The following is a 19,849-nucleotide window of genomic DNA, read 5'->3' as shown; positions in this document are numbered from 1 at the left end:
CTGTCCCCCCTCCCCCTGACACCTCCCCTCCTGCCCTTTTCCTCATTGTCTGCACTTGGCCCCCCTGGCATTTGTCTCTCCTCTACCCTGTCCCTTTGGTACCTTCCCCCCCCCCGCTCCATACATGCTCCTTCCTCTCCCGCCCCTTCCGCACAAACCCCTCCCTCTGCCTCCCGTCTGCATCCGCTCCATAAATCCTTGAACTCACAACTCAACCGCGCAGCGCACTGCGCCGCTGAGCAATTTTAAAGTCGCAGGCTGTGACATCACCGCATGTCACGCCCAGCATCTCCCCGCCCAGCTGTTCGAACACGCCATTGGCGCACGCTGAGTATGGCGGCAGCAGCAGCCGACAAGGGGGAGCCGACTGAAAGTTGCACATGGCAGGGACGGTTCGCGGTCGGGGCTGGGTTCGGAGCTGGGGGAGAGATGCTCTAGGGCTGGGTTGGGAGGACGCGCGGGGCCCACTCCAAGCAGGGTCAGAGACACCCAGCTCCAAATATTGCTGGACCATGAGCAACACTTCCCAAAGAATATCAGTGACAGAACAGGTAACTGTCTTTTTTCTTTTTGTGGTGCTGAGTATGGAAATGTAAGGCTCTTAATTGGTCCCTTCTGTTTACCATTACGATCATTTCCAGTACACTATGTAGGATATTTATTGAATCAGTTAGCAAGGAACAGTTTTCCATTTGGAAGCTCAAGCTATTGTTAAATAGTTTGAAATTATTTTAATTGTCCTGTATGTCAATTTTATATTGTGATAGCAGATTTTAGCAAATCCAACTCATTGCCAAAATAAATTGTTGACTTAATAATGGGTTAACTGTGATTTAATGAGGCTATGTTCCTGACCTGTACTTGGAACTCAGAATTTAAATAGCTGACAGTGTGTAGTACTTGGCTAATGTTTTGCATTGTACTGTGGCAGCCACGATAGGCTACACTGTGGCTGTAATAGTTGCTTGCATCAAGGGGAGGGCAAGTTAATTCTCAGCAATATATCCCAAGAGCTAAGAATTCACTGAGGAATTTAGCTGCAGGAAAAATGAACATAGAACAAAAAAGGACCAAGTTCCCTCCTTGAATGACCTGTAAGACTCTTCTCTCACTACACATTAGCTCTGGGGACATCTTTTGAGAAGCACAAACAACTATTTTATTTGTGAAGTGAAGCAGAAAGAAAACAGGAGCCACAGCCAATAAGGGGCAAGTTTGATGTGATGTCATAACTGCTCCTCCCATTGAGTTAATGTTTTTCTTTCTGCCCTATTAATGCTTCTGCGCACTTCTAAACAATCTCTGGAGAACAGCTCTTGCCAGACAGAATCTGGATTCTTTACTCATAAGGTATTTCCCTCTCTTTCCCTTCCCCAGTTTTAAAAAAAAAAATCATAGATATATTTAACTAGGTAAGATATGTTAGCTCCCAGAGACCATTTCCTTGTAAGAGCACAATGTAGCTAGGTAATGTAACAGATATTAAACTGGTGCTACACTAGATTTAATTTGACAAAATACATAAAATTTGATTAAAGCAACAACTACATTGATCCCCATGGGGGCTGTATTTAAATCTCAGCTGGAGGCTGCCCTGCTGTAAGCTGAGTTGAGCTGTCATATCTGTTTACAACCAGTACCCTTAGTCACAGGGCTTCTGGGATTAGTGAAACCCTAGGACTTGTGAACAAGTGCTCATGGAAAGAATGAAACTCTTTATAATCTTCAGAGGGGTAGCCGAGTTACTCTGTACAGGATAAACTTAAAAAGCAACAAATAGTCTGGTAGCACTTTAAAGACTAACAAAACACGTAGATGGAATCATGAGCTTTCGTGGGCACAGCCCACTTCTTCAGATGACTGGCTTTTACTCTTTATAATGTTTATCTCAACCACATGAAGAGCAACTATGCCTTGCAATGTCTGTCTTGGTCAATGGGTAGTTTAGACTTTTGCTTTCTGGAGAGAGAGGACATTGACTTGCTAATCTTATTGCAAGATGTTTAGTGCTGCTAGCTAGGAGTGGCAGAGTTGCATGTAGGAACAGATATTTGCATGAGTGTGCCTGTAGACTTAAAGCTGATGGCTCTTTTTGTCTACTAAAGTAATGTTCTCATATAAAAATGTGCCAAAAGCTTATCCTTATTGGGCTTGTGTGGTTTGTGAGTAGTTGTATGCTGTGAAAAATATGCCAGGCAAGTGAAGCAGGAGGAGGGGTGCAGAAGGCCTAAGGCAGGAGGCCCACAGTAGAGAAGTAGGATAGTCTGGTTATTCGAGGGGAGGGAAGTTCCCTTCTCTGCCCAGACTTCCTTTGTGACCTTGGTCAAAGCATTTATAGCCAGAGGTTTAAAGGTATTTAGGCACTTAAAAATGTAGACAGGCACTTCCGAAACTCCCATTGGGTGTCTATCTGTACCTTTCACTGCCTAAATACATTTAAAAATCTGCCTCGTGTGTCTCTGTGTTATAGTTTTCCATCTGTAAAACGGAGATCACATAAGTGTGCTTAAAGAGTCATGTATCTACGCTGAAAGTTATGTTTGTAAGGTCTTGGAGTTAAGGCAGGTCACCAGGAGGTGACATACTTCCCACCAAAAAGGAACACCTGCAAGTTAACTAACCTACTTATTTCCCTGTTGGGCCATTTGTTTGTTGTGTGTTGTATGCCTATTTGTACTGAAGTAGGTGCAAATTGTGAGATTGCAAAAGCTGCATGAAAGGGCTGTGTGTGTCCTGTTTATGTCTAAAGATGAAGGATTTTAGGGCATATCTTGGAGTAAAAGACACACAGAATCCTTCACCTAAGAGGCCTGCTAATAGTGTGCATGTCTGATGACTGGCTGTAAATTACTACAGTGATTTGGGGTTAGCAACATTTTATTAGACTTGGGAGTACTTTGTTAACTGGAGACAGTCTCTGAAATGCATGTTATGACTTTATTTTATTATAATTTGTTTTTAATACTTCTACTTGCCATCACTAGACTTAGGACTGAAAGGGACTATGAGAAATCTTCTAGTTCAGTCCTCTGCACTCATGGTAGGTTGTATGATCTAGGCCTTTGGTGTCCAACCAGTTCTGAAGCAAACTAGCCACACTCAACTGGTTAAATAGCCACATTATTCAAACCAACTAGTCATACTCAACCAGCCAAATAGCCCCATGTGGCTAGTGGCTAGTGTGTTGGACACCACGGATTTAGACCATCCTTGACAGGTGTTTGTCTAACCTGTGCTTAAAAATCTCCAATGACAAAAGTTTCACAACCTCACTAGGTAATTCATTCCAGTGCTTAACCACCGTGACGGGAAGTTTTTCCTTATGTTGAAAGGCGATGCATGGGTTGAGCACAAAGGGTCATGTCCTTCCTCCACATGCCATGGCAGGGCTTAGGGGCTAGCTGCTGGCACAGGGCCATCCTGTCCATTAGACAGGTCGCCCTGAAGGCCCAGATTTATCCAGGGGACTAGCAGGAAGCTATGACACCCGGGTCCCCTTCTGAACTACTCCTTAGGCAGTCATTTCCCATTTTATGCATGTGCAACTGATTGTTCCTGCTTAAGTGAAGTACTTTATATTTGTCATACTCATTTAATTTCATCCTATTTACTTCAGGCCATTTCTCCTGTTTGTCCAGATCATTTTCAGTTTTTACCTGTGCTTCCAAATTTCTCCCTTTACTGAATGCAAACTAGGCTCTGAGGGCTTGGCTGTATTTCTCCTGAGTCCCCTGTGATCTTCAACATCACACCATGCCTGCCCTGGATCTGCAGAGGGATCCCTGTTTTACAGGTTAATCTAAGAACTTTCAGATCCTTCTTGTAAATACCAGCCCTTTCTTATCTCAGTCACCTTGCCTCTGTTTTTAAACAACGAACTGACACCTTGCCCCCAGGTGCACATTCTGGGAGCCCACTCTCTTTTCTGGAGAACTCACATTCCACACTAAGGAGCAACTAAGAGCACTGCCTGGGAACACACCTCCTATATGAAATTGGGGAGGAAGAGCTCCCTGCCCACCCTAAATGGAACCCAAATTGTCAATTTCTGCACATCTCCAAATGTCAGTTGCTGCAAATTCCAAAACACAGGGATTCAATGGGCAAGAACATGGGCAGCCAGTGAACAGGCAGTCCAAGCTCCCCTCTCCTCCGGCCCAGAGCAGCAGGGCAGCTTCACCCCCCAGTTCTGCTTCAGCCCCTGGAGCTGCCCGCTCTGGTCCCTAGAGCAGCTGAGTGGAATGTGTGAGTCATTATCACTGCCATAATTGAGTTTTATGTGCTTTAGCCCTAACTCTGCATCAAATTAGTTGTGTGTGTGTGTGTTGGCAGATTGGCGCTCAGTTTTAATGAACTGCAGTGGTGAGGGCTATAGAAAAAGCCCCTCTTTTTCTCTGTTATTTATTTGTCCCCTTGATCCCTTAACTCCATCTCAAGAAGTGGGCTATGCCCACAAAAAGCTCATGATACCAGCTACATGTTTTGTTAGTCTCTAAGGTGATGCAAGATTATTTAAGTTTATTCAGTTTCAGACTAACATGGCTACCTCCGTGAAACTATAGAAAAGCTTGTTAAAGAATAAATGGGTCAATTCTCTGAGCTTGATTCATCTACACTGGTGGAGAAGAGTAGGTGTCTGGGAGGTACATATATATATCCTCACCAGCAGAAACAGATGCATCCCAAGGGGCATTCCCTCCCATGCAGGGCAGATAGTTTTTGCTTTGTCGCTTTCCTTGCTGTTTCCATCAATGGAGGGCAGCTTTAAAACAGTCCTTGTTAACACAGACTGCCCAACAGGGGGCTGCAAGCTTCTGCAAGATGGTGTCAGTTTAGGACAGTAGAGCCTGCAGCCCATCTACGTGTGGCCTGCGAGACATTTTGCTTATTGTTGCCCACACGTGGAATTGCCAGATTCCACTGGTTTCTGTCAGCGTAGGTTTTTTTCCTACTGGTATTGCTGAAATGACACACATAAAGTGAGGGCATATGAAGTGAGGTGCATGCTGATTGCACACAACAATGACTGTAAAAGCCATGGGTTTCCTCTGCATCCAAAGTACTGCCATTTTCAGTTGGCATGCCCCACAAATTCTAGGTGCACAAGCTCAGTTAGCAAAGCTACCCTATCCTAAGAGAACATCTTGGTTATGATAATCTTGTGGCCCACTGAGATGAAGGAGGGCCACTCATGAAGCCCACTCACTAGCATAGGTTGCCCATCACTGGTTTAGGTAAAACCAGCTCCTGTGTGATAAAACCCTGTCTGGAGAGGATAAATTATGGTCAAACCTGAGCCTTTCCTTACCTGGTTCTATCATGTTTCTGTCCTGGCAAAGAGGAAGTCAATTCTGAAATTCAACCTCTGCCAGGGCTCATTAGTAACTGTGAGTGTCAGACATGACAATGGAGGAAGAATCAGGTTCTGTTCTCTGACTGGTGGATGAAGGGGACATAAAATGTAGGAGCAGGATCATATAAGGCCATATCGTTTGCAGATACAAAAGATACTCTTTGAACCTTCTGATAGCAGACCAATATTTCTACTAGTCTTTTTCTTTTGTTTGTTTAATTTGAAAAAAATGACTTTTAACATTGTTCCTCGAATGATTTTTAAGTAGTTTTCAAAATTCTTTATTTAACCAAAGCCATGTGTTTACTGAAATCTGGGATTTGGTCAGTGAAAACTTTCAGAAAATGTTGGACAATATTTCAATTAAAATTGTTACAGAAAATTCAAACCCTGAAAAATGGCAACAACTATGAAATTTAGCAGTTTTTCACTATACTGTTTTCCTCTTTTGCAAACATCACTGGTTTGTACAGGTCCAGGGACCTCTCAGTTTCTATATGCAGATAGTCCTGAATTGCAAAGCTTATGTGCATCTGAGAAGTTTTCCAGATTTAGGGTTGGAGTGATGATTCACATCTGGAGGCTCTGGTTTGGGTCTCTGCACTGTTAGAGCTAGAGTCTTTAAGCAACTGTTCTCTTCCCACCTTCCTTCCTTCTGTCTGACTAAGATAGGTGAATTACAAATAAAGAAAGAAGTACAAGCAACTCTCATAGAGGGAGAACAGGGATTGTAACAATTACTCAAAGAAGATGCAGTGAAATAATGAAGCTTTCTTCCTCTCTTGCAAATCTGCACAACAGCCAAGCACTATCTAACCCTTAAAAAAAAATCCAAACCCCCCCCCACCAAAACCTATGATTCCACAGAAATACAATATTATAAATAACTAAAAATTAATGTTGAATAGCAGGAAGCAGTCCAAGCAGTTACACACAGTGACATAATAAAAAAGCAGGGCCTCCCAATCTCCCCTAATTTATGTTACCGTATTTTCCGGCGTATAAGACGACTTTTTATACTAAAAAACATCCCCTAAAAATCGGGGGTCATCTTATACGCCGGGTATAAACATACAGGCAGTCCCCGACTTGCAGGTACGAATGGGGCTTTTCTCACCCCAGAGGACACGGACTGCGGGACCTCGTGGTCCCGCCGCCTGTGTACTCCAGGGCGAGAAAAGCTGCTCCGCGTCTTCCTGGTCTGCAGACCAGGAAGATGCGGAGCAAAGCCGCGGAGGGGCTCCGGCAGTGGGACAGCCCAGACGCACTGCGGCTGTCCCGCTGCCGGCGTCCTCAGAGGCTTTGATCCCGGTGCCCCTGGTCTGCTGGAGACGGTCCCCAGCAGACCAGGGGCACCGGGAGCAAAGCCGAAGCGGCGGTGGGGTGCCGCGCCTCTGAGGTTTTGCTCTTGCAAAGCCTCAGAGGCGCAGCACCTCGCCGCTGCTGCGGCTTTGCTTCCGGTGCCCCTGGTCTGCTGGGGACCGTCTCCAGCAGACCAGGGGCACCGGGAGCAAAGCCTCAGAGGCGCGGCACCCCGCTGCCGCTGCGGCTTTGCTCCCCGTGTCCCTGGTCTGCTGGGGGAGGGGGGCGCCGCTAGTGCGCCCCCCCCCCCCAGCAGACCAGGCTTTTGTTGTGGACCCTGGGGCAGAGCAGCTGGGGCGCTGCCGGTTGGCCTCTTAAGGGGGGGTAGTCTTATACGGCGAGTATAGGCGAAAACCTATGTTTTAACTAGAAAATTAGGGGGTCGTTTTATACGCCCAGTCGCCTTATACGCCAGAAAATACAGTACCTAAACTGGCATCATAAGAGAAATAACCAATGCCTAAAATCTAACCTAAAAATGGAAAAGTTGGATCTTTTTATAGCCTCCACGCTGCTGGCACTGTTTTCCAGAATGGAAAAGTAAGATCAAGGGACTATGGACTATTTTAACCAAGGATCTGATTAAATCTATCAGACAGTGTCAAGGATTACAATTATCAGGAGGTGCCAAGCTATAAACTCCTGACACTAGGATAGAAGGTAAATCTGGGGGGAACCATCACCAGAGATTAGATTGCCAGGTGCAAAGAATCAGACACTTGAATAGAACATGCAAGAAAAGAGCTCCTTTCTTGTGTGCTAATAATAATTAAAAGTAAATTACATATTAAGTAAATGTAAGTACTTCAGAGACATTAAGCAGCTTAAAGCTAGAGTCAAAGCAAGGAATGTGCATATGCTTAGACTAAGGGATACCAGAACCCTTTGGCTTGATGGATTTACCATTACACTTTATGCTGAGTGCTGAACACTTGCAATTCTTCTTGAGGTCAGTGGCAGCAGTGGGTGCTCAGGATTGTACCTTCGTGCACAGAGGAGGATTCAGTAATCTGTGACGTATTCCACAAAATGTTCATGTATACCCTCCTTGGAGGCAGTCGCTGGACTGGAGCCACGGTTGTCGCTTTAACCTCACAGTCAGACATGTTTTATTAACTATTGCAAAGCACAAAAGGATTTTACACCCTTTTCTGCCTCCCTCATTTCCCCCAAGGCATAATCAAGACAACCGAGACCAACATCTGCCCTCCCCCATTTTTGGACAGAAGTATAGAAGCAGTGACCTGCAAAGCTACGCACTGCACGCAATGGGACAAAAACCAGCAGTTAAACCATTCTCTGAGCAAAGAATCAACTAGAACCAGGAGCGGCTCGAGGCAGGAGCGGCCCATGGAGGTGGGCAACCTCGGCAGTTGCCCGGCGCTCAATGCTGATGTCACGCCATTGAGGGCTATGGAGGCGACCGGCACCCCCGCCTCCATAGCCCTCAATGGTGTTATGTCAGCATTGGGGGCCGCCCTAGGCAACTGCCGAGATTGCCCACCTCCATGGGCCGCCCCTGCCTATGTTGCATTTTACTCTCATTGTTCAGTCCTTAACTTGCCTTCTAGATGCTGACAATTGTAAGTAGTACAATTCCACTCTTCTTAATCCTTCAAAGCCTGCTGTGCACTGAAAAGGCCTTATTTGCCCACTTAGTCCTGTGGTCAGTTTAGTGGGACTAGTCACACATGTACAGGTTTGTGAGATCCAGCCCTATTATATTTTCTGGGGATTTTTAAACGATAGATTGCAGAACTAATAAGAAAAGATTTTTTTTTTTTTAAATTGCATTGGATGTGACACCCTAAATAACTAGTTGGAACTTTCTCCCCTCTTCATTACTACAGCATATGGCTGAGCGAAAGATCGCAGTTGTTGGTGCTGGGTTGATTGGCCTGTCTACAGCTGTGTACATTTCAGAATCTATTCCCAAATGCTCTGTGACTGTAATTTCAGAGAGATTTACTCCCAACACAACAAGTGATGTAGCAGCTGGAATGCTTATTCCACACACTTACCCAGGTGAGTGAAACCTCTGCTTAGCTCATAGGTCAGACTTCAGAACAATGTGGACTAAAGCTTTTGTGGTATGACTTTTTTCAGGTTTAAACTTTGTTCTTCCTTTGGATACCAAAGAAATTATTCCACTTAATGTTACTATTGCACTCTGGTTATCTTAGAATATATATCTCTGGTAATTATTTTTTTTGAACAATCATAAATTATGCTGAGGAACCCATTTTCCCCTAGTGTTCTTGTTCCATTTTCAGTCCTAACGTGTTAAGAAATATTTTTAGCTCTTTAAGACTCTACATATTTTGGGTGTATATGAGAGTGAATGAGTGAGAGTAAAAGAGACCAACCCCAGGTCCGCTTGGGTTGCCTATGGGTTGGATAATGCATTATAGTTCACCAAAGAATGACATGTGAAATCTGTACCGAGAATCTGTAGCTCTCCTACACTTCAAATGCTTTAGCCCTATCCCAGAGCCACCTCATCCCCAGCCCCACTCTAGAGCCTACACCACCAACTGGAGCCCTCACCCACTCCTGCACTCAACTCACTGCCCAGATCAATGAAAGTGAATGAGAATGGGGTGACAGTGAGCAACAGAGGTAGGGGGATGGAGTGAGTGGCGGGTGAGGACTCAGAAAGGAACAGAGCAGGGGTGGGGCTTCAGCGCAGGAGAGGGCAGTGGGAGGGGGAAGGGTGTTTAGCTTTGTGCATTTAGAACATTGACGACCCTAATATTGGGGGTACGTCTACACTACAGCGTTATTTCGAAATATCTTATTTTGAAATAGTTAATTCGAAGTAAGTTATTTTGAAATAATGTATCGACACACAAAATGCATTTTGAAATAGAACTTTGCTATTTCTAAATAGCGCATCCACGCTGAGTGGACGCTGAATCGCATTTAAGGCTGGCCGGAATCAGGTCCGGCAGGGCATCAGATCAGGAGTTACTTTGTGTGGCTGCTGCCTGAGGCCTGTGCTTAAAGGGACCTTCCCCCCTCCCTCGGACAGCTGGTTCTCAGGTTTCCCTGCTTGCTTGCCTACCTCGATGTGGGACAGCAAAGCATTTTGTCTCTGCATGCCCTGATTGCCCTTACTCGGGACACCACAGCACTCTGCAACATGGAGCCAGAGCTGCCACTGGGCACTCTGGTGCTTCTCTTGGACGCACTGCTGCGAGCCTGGCTGCACTTTCTGCAAGCTGCCATCCGAGAGGTCCATCGGGGGGCTGTCAGTATCCAGGAGGCCCTGTGGGAGAGCTTCCACCCTGAGGAGCACTAAGAGCCTCCCTGGTCTGCCCCACTGGGGGCTTGTGCCTCATTCCTCCTTCACGTCCTTCCACTTACCTCTCCCTAACCCCCTTCCTTATGTCAAATAAAATACATATATTTTCATGAACACAAACTCTCTTTATTTAACAAAACTCGGGGGGAGGGAATGAAACTCTGATGACACTGGGGAGAGAAGGTGGGAGAGGGAAGGGGGAAACCTGGGAGGAGGGAGCTGGAAAGAGTAAGCAATGGGAAGAAGGGGGAGGGGAAGCTTAGGCCCCAGGGTTGGGGGGTCTCGCCAGACAAACTTGATTTTCATGCGAACCTGCTCCTGGGTTTGCATGTGGCCTTTGGTGTCCAGGCTGGCAGCTATCCTGCCATAGACGGCCACGTTCCTCTGTCTAGTGCAAAAATCATGGACGTTGGGGGCATCCCTCCCCCCAAACCTGAATAAGGTCCATGATCTCCACCCTGGACCAGGAAGGTGCCCACCTTCTCTGGGCCCTGGCAGGCTCCTGGGAGCTGGCAGACTGCTCCTGGGGAGTGGTGGAGGGCTGGCTACCAGTGGCTTGCTGGCTCATGTTTTGGGGCCACTGGTCAGGGGCAGTGACTGCTGGCTCTGGGCTGGCAGGCTTGGAGCTAGCACAGGCACTGTGGCCAGAGTCAACCCCTTTAAGGGCTCTGGGGAGGAAGGGAGGGAGAGGAGTGTTCTTGGTTGAGGTTGGAGTGGCCACCAGGGCACCCTGGGAAGGCTGGAGGTCCCCTATTTTGATATGTGTCTACACAGCACTTATTTCGAAGTAGCTGTTTCAAATTTGGTGTTATTCCTCATGGAATGAGGTTTACCAAATTCAAAATAAGCACTCTGCTGTTTCGAATTAATTTTGAAATAGCGATTTGGCTGTGTAGATGCTAGTAAAGTTATTTCGAAATAATGGCTGTTATTTTGAAATAACTTTGCTGTGTAGACATACCCTTAGAGAAGAGACTGTGAAAGCTACAAGAGACGACATTCACAAGATGGAATAAACAGCAGAGAGATTTCTTATGGCTAAAGATAAAGGATTGTTAGGGTATACCTGCAAGTCCAAGATAACACACAAGATCCTGCAAGTACAGAGCTTGTCTGTCTTATGAGAGAAGACGCAAGGCCAAGTCTGGCTGTAACATGCTACAGGGATTTGGGGTGAGCAGTATTCTGCAGGACATGAGAGTATTTTGTTAATTAAGTCTATCCTCTAGAATGCATGTTATGATTTTCTTTTATGACCGTTTATTTCCAATAATTCCATTTGCTACTACTTGAATCTTTGTGCTTTGTTAAATACATGTGAACTTATTGTACTGAACCCTTATCTGGGCTGCGTGTGAAGTGCTGTGAGTTGCATGGAATGGTGGTCTGAGGTAGAACTGGTAAGCTGAGGTGTGCCGATTGTTTACAAGCAGCAAATTTCTGAATATCATGAGTGTCTAGAGGAGCAGGGGCAAGATCTTCCAGAGGGATACTCAGAGGACTGAATTGTGCCTAGCACTAGCCTGTAGAGAAACAGCAGGGCCTGAGAGGCCTAGAAGGAAATGCTTGAATTGCCTGTGGCCAGTGGAGCTGGGGAGCTGATCCCTGGCAGGCACAGATAAGGTTTCCTCACACGAAGGACGGGTGAGAGCAAGGCGACTCACCCTTGGGTACCCCCTAGAAGTGTCACAGTGTGCAGACATTATTGTTAATGAAAGTATCTCTTTTTGAGAGTATCAATATAATTACAGAGAAAACACTGGCCTGCATTGGGGAAGGGTTTACAAGGGAACTGATGAGAGAAAATACTAAATTAAAGGCTCCTCCAGAAACTTTAACTTGATTGGCATATCTGGTATGTTTTATAATATACATTTTATGACATGAACAGTAATATATTGATCTATGCACGTAACCATCAATAAAAGATCCTGCCTATTGGAAGGAGGCTGAGTTCATGTTGTTTTAGGAAATAACTTTTTCATTTCCTTACCTATAAAATGTAATTTTACAATGTCCATCCTCAGACCCTGAGGACTTCAGCAGGGCAGGATCCCAGTGCAGGACTGGAACCTTAATGTTGCAGTAGGGTATATTGTCCACTAATATATAGTTCAATCAACAGGCTATGCATTGATATTTTAGGACATAGTTCAATCTTATGATATGTAATGAGAACATTAAGTAGGTAAATACTAATACTGCAAGCTGCTGAGTGCTGTCATCTTCCTTTGAAGACTAAACTTCTTGGGAGTTGAAGGTAATTAGCACCTTATAGGAGGCATGAATTACTATACAGCACTGGACTCAATGAATACCTAAATACAGGTTTAATTTGCATGTATACTTTTACTGGTCATGTACAAAATTTTATCAATGTAGAAAATTTACTATTCCTTTTTTTCTCTGATGCCTGCCTTTCTCAGCTGATGTTGCCTTGGGAGGCTTTTCCTGATGTAACTTCTCCCTCCATTTTATCTTTTTGCTTTATTTCATGTGTACAGGCACACCAGTTCACCAGCAAAAGCAGTGGTTTAGGGAGACTTTTGACTATCTTTTTGAAATCAGTAATTCATCTGAGGCTTCAGATGCTGGCATTCATCTGGTGTCTGGGTAAGAAAGAAACTCAAAATAGACTTTTAATATTTGTATGCTATAAACTGTAGTAAGCAGGGTGACACTCCATCTAGTATTTAAGGAACATTCCTTCTCTGGAGTGTCTCTTGTGACCCATATTCAAAAGGAGTATTAAGAAGCATTTGATCACTTGATGCAAGTTTTCAAGCAAAAATCATTCAAATAAAACACTATAGGCTGGTGTCTCTTAAATATAAGTTGCAGCCCATATTTTCCCTACATTCATCGTTGTTTAATTACTTGAAATGTAGGTGGTCACCCTAGTAATGGGAGATGGGACATTGTAGAGTCCTTCAAGTATGGTAACGGAATATAAAACACAGTATGTTTGCTGCCCACTATAAGCAAAGATTTGCCTTCTCAGTGAGTGAAGGGGAAGCAGTTTGTGGCTTGCCAGTACCTGGAACAAAGAGTGATCAGGATTATACATGACAGTACATGCAGATGCAGCCAAGAAGCTTGCAGCCTTTAGAAAGAGAGCCTGTGTGAGGCCTGGTCTACGCTAGAGAATGAGATTAATGTAAGGCAGCTTACGCTGACCAAATTGTATCAGTGTCTACACTACAGCCTTGTCCCTGTCACTGTAAATGCCCTACTATACTGACATAACTCCACCTCCACAAGGGGCATAGGGCTTAGTCAGTGCAGTTAAAGTGATGTTGTGCCTGTGTGGACACTGCAGGTTACCTAGGCTGTTGTACTTGTCAGTTTCACAGTTCTATACTGGAGTTGTGAAACTGACAAGAAAATCAGGCTCAGAGCTTGGGCTCTCACATGTAGGAGGTTCCAGCTAGAGTCCAGCTGCCTCTGGGTTCCTCTCTTTGAGCAGGCTGCTGCCCAGACTCCCCACTGTTCCCAGGAACTGCTCAGGCTCCCAGCAGGGAGAAGGAAGCTGGAAGCCTGGGGTGGAGCTTGGGCTTTCAGCTTCCCTCCCCCAAGTTGGTAGAAACACTCCTGGTGAGGACATCACCAACAGAAGGAGGGGAGTGTGGACCCAGAGTAATTACCATGCTGGTTGTAAGTTGACCTAACATAGATCAGCTGAAGTGTGTAGTGTAGACATAATAACTACTCAACAGAGGTGAAGTTAGTAGTTTCCTAGCATCTAGGAGTGTTGTATAGAAAGCTGGGTAAAAGTGGGCTTTGAAGGTGGGGAGAGAAAAGCTGTAGCTGTTAAATGGGGTAGGAATTCCAGAGCTTAAACTCCAAATGGGAGCAAGTACCGTACCCTGCCTGTAGATGGGCCCAAGCAGTGGTACTGTGATGCAGATCTGGATTTGAGCCCATTTGTTAACTTGTGAAATTTAGTTACTGAATTCATGGGGATTAAACTAAAGTCTCTGCACCAAGATTCTAGGCTGGAGAGTAAATGGAGCACAGAACGTTTTAATGGCCCGTGTTGTCATTGTCCAGCACTTTTTCTAAATGAGAACAGTGAAAACAAGAGGACCTAGGATACACTGGGCTGCTATTTCCCCATTCCTCTAATCACTGCATTAAATGTATTTAACCCTGTGTTATTCTGTTATTTTGTACCCCAGTTAGTGTTTTTTATTTGCTTCATTACCCCAACCCTCACTCGACTTTATCTGCCATCACCCTGGGGTTCAAGTCCTCCTGAGACTCCCTTAAACTTTATGGCCAATTAAATAATTGTCATCTTTGAGGTTTTTTATTTTGTTACCGTCCATCTGTCTAAACTCTTGAAGTCCTTTCTGAGCAATGGAAGATGATTTCTAATATTTTTAAACTATGATCAAAATGAATTGTGTTACATCAGCACAAGTATGTTTAAGTCTGGCCTCTTCTCTTCCGTATCCTTTAGCTGGCAGATCTTTAAAACCATCCCTGATGAAGAGTTACCATTTTGGTCTGATGTTGTCCTGGGATTTCGTTCAATGACTAAAGAGGAGTTGAAGAAATTTCCACAGCACAAATTTGGTCAGGCCTTTACTACGCTGAAATGTGACTGCCCATCCTATCTGGTGTGGTTGGAGAAAAGGTTTGTTATAATGGATATGGCTGATATTTTCTGAAAGGAAAGGGTTGGAAATTTGCCTTTGATTGAATGAATTTAAAAATCTTTCCTTCCTTCCTGGGAGAAAGGGAGCCTGATCTGTAAATTATTATTGGGTTACACACACAACCTCTTTTCCAAGAATTTAAAGACAAAGAGAAAGAGTTTTATTTAATCTAAGTCTGTTTTTCATAAATCTGGTAGTGTCCAGATGTCTTACTGTGGGAGAATGTTGTATTTGCCATTTTAACACCCATGGGATGAGTGGCATGAAGTGGCTTTAATGTAAATGAGAATCAAGACCTACATTTCCAAACTCTTCCAAAACTATCTGGATCTCTGCTGGGTTGGTGCACAAGGAAACAAAGTGCACAAAGCCTCCCCTTCTTGTATCTGCATCCAGTGACAGGGTCATTTCAGTCCTGAATGCAAGGACACCTCTAGGTGATCATACTAAGACAAACAGGCCTCCCCAAATGGGCATGGAACCATGGTGCTCTTCCTACTTTAATGAACAGACCTGACTAAGGACACCAGGGAGCCTACATAATAATATACCTTAAACCAGGCTGGCTCAGGTACTGCAGGTGCAGTCTGCTTGCAGATAATTATAGATGATACATTCTGGAGCTCCTGAAGAAAACCTTGCAGAAATGTTTGAATGTACAAAGTGCTTGACATAAATGAAGGCTTTAAATTTCATGCCTATGCAGAAAAAAGTCTTATAGTTTTTTTTTCTTTCTGAAGACCAGTTCTCCTCAAACTGCATCAATTTCAAAGAATTTTAGCAGTCAGAAACCAAATCTTACAATTTGTTTGTATAATCCCTTTCAGCGTACTTAAAAAGAGCAAATAATGTTTTTCCTGTCACAGGCATGGTGACTGGAAACAAGGTGATTTGATGTTAGGTAGTAAAAGATGTATCTACATCTTGGAACAAATTTCCAGATAATTGGCTTGTTTGATTATGTTCCCTGCCATTGCACTGTATAAAATAATGTTTCTTGTTTCTGGAGCAAGCATAAGTGGGAGTACAGTACTCTTATGTTGCCAATGCTATCTGACTTCTGTACTATCTCACAGAAACACAAGTCTTGTCATGTTTCATTGCTTAACTGATACTGAAAATTGTACTGAGGAACAACTAAATTGCTGAATCCATTTAGTAACTGTCAGGCTGCATCACTGCAAAGGCTTCTGCTACTTCCTTATTCTGGTTTCAGACTCTTCTCATTTCCCAAAGGATGTAGTCTAATAAGACAATCAAGGATTTTTCCTGTCTGTGAGTACTAAGAAAGAGACCATAGTAAATAGATAACTATTTTTCAGACTCAAATGAAATCTGAACAATATTGTGGTACCTGGTGTTGGCAGCACAAAAGCATTTATCTACTTCTTTCTAGGTTAGCTTTAATGTCACAGTTCAAAAGCTTTCTCCCACTACCTTATCTGAATTTTGTAGAATGTTTAGGAGTTTCTGCACGAACATGTTTTTGCAAAAAAGATGACAAGCTCAAATGCTACAGGGGAAAGACCACAATAGAAAATGAATCTGTACCTATTAGACAGATTAGGAGCTGGTCCTGCAGGGAGATCCATACATTTAAGTAATACTCAAAGTAAGTTTAGGTTGAGATTTAAGCTTGAGATTTAAGCTAACAATAAATGCAAACACCAAGAAGAGGATAAGGTTTTTTTGTTTTTAAGAGAGATTCATGTAAATGCCTAATGTGCAGTCTAACATATCTGATTTTACTTTAAAAATAGCAAATAGTCCTGTAGCACCTTAGGCTGTCAACACTGCACGCTTATTTTGAAATAGCAGCGCGCATCTACATAGCAAGCCTGTTATTTCAAAATAATTTTGATATAATGAGCGTCTTACTCTGACTTCTGTAACCCTCATTTCATGAGGAATAAGAGAAGTCAAAGGAAAAGTGTTCTTCTGCTATGTAAACAGCGCCAAAAGTCAAGTTAAGGTACTTTAACTTCAGCTACACAATTAACATAGCTGAAGTTGTGTATCTTAACTCAACTGTAGCACACCGTGTAGACCAGTGTTTCTTAAACTTTTTAAGACTGAAGAATACCAAACAATAATTTTTTTTATGGAGAACACCAAAGATTTTTTTGTTGTTGAGCAACCCTCCCCCCCCCCCCCCCCAAAAAAAAAATAATAAAAAAACACAACACTAGCTTCCAGGGAAAATTTGTTAAGCAAGACCTGGGGGTCGAAATACGCCACAATCTCCCCAGGAAGACTGCCCTAATAACAGTTTGGTACATGGAGCTGAAAACGTAGACCGTAAAAAAGTAAGGATAATAATAAACAAATGTTAAATAAGGTCATGTGTCTAGCCAGGAGGGAGGGTAGATGAGGGGTCTTGTGGCAGGGTTTCTGGCCAGGAGGGAGGGTAGAGGAGGGTCTCGGGGCAGGGTGTCTGCCCAAGAGGGAGGGTGCAGGAGGAGACTTGGGGCAGGGTATCTAGCCAGGAGGAAAGGTAGAGGATGGGTCTTGGGGCAGAATGTCTGGCCAGGAGTGGGTATTGGGGCAGAGTGTTTGGCCAGGAGGGAAGGTATAACAGGGGACTTGGGGCAGTGTGTCAGAACAAGCTGGAAATGCAGGGTCTTGGCAGGGGGAGGGAAGTGAGTGGGGCTTGGGTGTGGGGTCTGGGCATGAGGGGGGACATTTACCTGGCTTGGCACCCTGATGCAGCAGGGAAAGCCTCCAGGGAGCATGCTCAGAAGAGCTCAGTTTCCCTCCCCACTAGCCCATGCAACGGGGAACCCAGCGCAGCTGCAGCACCAGGCCAGGCTTCCCGCTGGCAGAGCCGGGGGGGGGGAGGAGAGTAGAAACCCCGACCATCCCAGACAGATTAAACTTCTATGATGTAAACGTGCATCCTTAGGCTGCATGAACTTCTCAGTTTTGGAATCATCGTAAGAATGAATTCATGGGCTCATCTGTTTTGGGTTTGGGTTTTTTTTTGGCCACAGCATCTCTGTAATATTTATACATCTGATATATTTTGCCCTGGCCAATTTTATAAACAAAAAACCTTTGTCTGCAGTGTCTTAATTGCAACAGACAACTCATAAACAAAAGCCCTGTGTAATCTTTCTCTAAGTTTTCTTCAACCTGTAATTGTCTATCCTTCTGTTGTTAAAGATTCTCTTTCTTACTTAATTTGCATAAAATAATCCAGGAGATTTATTAATAGTTCATTGTCATGCTTTACTGCCAATGTCTCTTTTTAGGTTGAAAGAAAATGGCAGCCAGGTGTATGCAAGACGAGTAGAAGATCTGTGGGAACTGCATAACAAATATGACATCATTGTCAATTGTTCAGGCATTGGATCCAGAGAACTCATGGGTGACTTGGAAATATATCCTGTGAGAGGTCAAGTACTCAAGGTTCATGCTCCTTGGGTGAAACACTTCATCCGGGATGGGGACGGATTAACCTACATTTATCCGGGAATACACAATGTAACATTAGGTGGGACAAGGCAAAAGGACAACTGGAGCTTATCCCCAGATCCTAGCAGTAGCAAAGACATATTTGACAGATGTTGTGTTCTTGAACCCTCACTTCAAAGAGCCCAGAATGTGATGGTGAGGGTGGGTCTGAGGCCATCCAGGTTAGCTGTGAGACTGCAAAAAGAGATGCTGGTCCATGGTGGGAAAAAATTGCCTGTGGTTCACAACTATGGACATGGTTCGGGTGGTTTTTCAGTGCACAGGGGCACTGCCAAAGAGGCTGCTCGACTGGTGGGAGAATGTATTGCTGCTCTGGAAGGCTCCTCTTCAAAGGCAAAGTTATAATCATTAGGACGCCTTTTCAGTTAGTGATAGGCTATATTTCCCTCACTAATACCTTTGGAGAGTGCTACCCCTCCCAGATCCCAAGCTGCACCAAAGGAAAATTCAAAGGCTCTTCTCTCTTTTGGAAGAAAAACCTGACTAGGAGGGCTATTGATGAACCCAGAAAACTGAGAATTATCTTCTTAGGTGTCTCAGAACCTGCATGAGGCATAAGAATAAGCAAGAATTTCCCTCACCAAACCCATAACTAGTGTTGGGCTGAGCCTTCCCTGACTTAGTATGGGTGATAGGCAATGGGTATACTATCTACTCATCTGCAGAATGGTTTGCCACTGCTATTTGATGTACCTCTTTCATCTTGCCTATGTCCAAATACAGGCCATTTGTTAACTTTTCTAATCTCTGCATAAATTCTTTCGCTCAAGTCTTTCTCCTGCCTGTCTGAAATCCTTGTGAATGCTACTTAGGTGTTAGCACAGACCTACTTCTGCATATAACTTGAAGCAATTTATCATTATGCCTCTCTAGATGCAAGTGAAAAGGATCATAGAAATATAGGCCTGGGAGGGACTTTAGCAGCCCATCTATCCCTGTCCCGAGGCAGGACTAAATATTAGCCTTGAATATGTCCATCTGATCCATATTTTCTAATCTATTTCAAATATAAATGCATGGCAGATGGTGCCAAATCTTTCACATTTATAATGCTCTTCAAAGGCGTAGTTATGGACTTAAAAGGAACAATTATATTTGAGATATTTTTATCAATCTTTATAATTACAGGCAGCAGATGACCTATATGTTTGCTTTTATAACCCAAGCACAAAGCAATCATTTTGTACACCTGGGATTTTTTATTTACCAAAACACAAGCAATAAAGATATATTGTCTCACTGTAATCTCATGCCTGCAGTTTCGCTAATGTGTTACAATGCTGACTAGTCTATGGAAATTAGCTTTCAACCATGCAATATATTTCACTTGAACACAACTGAATATGGAATAAACAAAGTCAAAAATAGAATTAATATAATAAATAAAGATATTACTGTGACCTATTTGTTTTGGGAAGATTTGACATGGGATATAACATTTGTCTACCATGAGTGATACCTCAGTTAAACTCTAGCGCTTTTGCACTGGCACATTTCTTATTTTCCACCAGAGGGAGCTGTTGGATCAATCAGGTATTGAAAACCATGAACTGCACAAGAAAAACATGTGGAACTGATTGATAAGCATAGCTGAAAATGTGGGCAGTTTTCTGTGCTATAGGGCTCCTACATGCCTGAAAAAGCACAGATGGTTTGGAGGGGTTGAGTGATGTAGATAAGTTTCAGAAATGACAA

General features: G+C 43.8%; 1 protein-coding gene across 3 annotated transcripts; it reads left to right on the top strand.

Moving 5' to 3' along the window:
* The first annotated feature begins 223 nt into the window (after window positions 1–223).
* Window positions 224–19,606, top strand: DDO (D-aspartate oxidase). Of its 3 annotated transcripts, none has more exons than XM_006123204.5 (5): window positions 224–551; window positions 8,566–8,740; window positions 12,524–12,632; window positions 14,482–14,658; window positions 17,932–19,606. In XM_006123204.5, the coding sequence occupies exons 1-5, from the start codon at window positions 381–383 to the stop codon at window positions 18,497–18,499; spliced, it is 1,200 nt and encodes a 399-aa protein (XP_006123266.1). In that variant the 5' UTR covers window positions 224–380; the 3' UTR covers window positions 18,500–19,606. The 3 variants fall into 3 exon arrangements, with proteins under 3 accessions (XP_006123266.1, XP_075780096.1, XP_089633334.1); XM_075923981.2 differs by lacking the exon at window positions 224–551 and adding an exon at window positions 790–1,350; XM_089777208.1 differs by lacking the exon at window positions 224–551 and adding an exon at window positions 8,274–8,298.
* The last annotated feature ends 243 nt before the right edge of the window (window positions 19,607–19,849 follow it).

This window comes from Pelodiscus sinensis, chromosome 3, assembly GCF_052426305.1.
Source record: "Pelodiscus sinensis isolate ZL-2025 chromosome 3, ASM5242630v1, whole genome shotgun sequence".
In the NCBI taxonomy this organism is placed as follows: Eukaryota; Metazoa; Chordata; order Testudines; family Trionychidae; genus Pelodiscus; species Pelodiscus sinensis.
The sequence above is the reverse complement of the archived record's forward strand: the minus strand, read 5'-3'. Positions and strand labels throughout refer to the sequence as shown.

What these genes read in the sequence shown, in the direction of transcription:
- DDO (XM_006123204.5), top strand. Translation starts at nt 381, where the DNA reads ATGGCAGGGACGGTTCGCGGTCGGGGCTGGGTTCGGAGCTGGGGGAGA. An exon ending in GAATATCAGTGACAGAACAG is followed by an intron (nt 552 to 8,565) that starts GTAACTGTCTTT and finishes TCATTACTACAG; the next exon opens with CATATGGCTGAGCGAAAGAT. An exon ending in CTGGTGTGGTTGGAGAAAAG is followed by an intron (nt 14,659 to 17,931) that starts GTTTGTTATAAT and finishes GTCTCTTTTTAG; the next exon opens with GTTGAAAGAAAATGGCAGCC.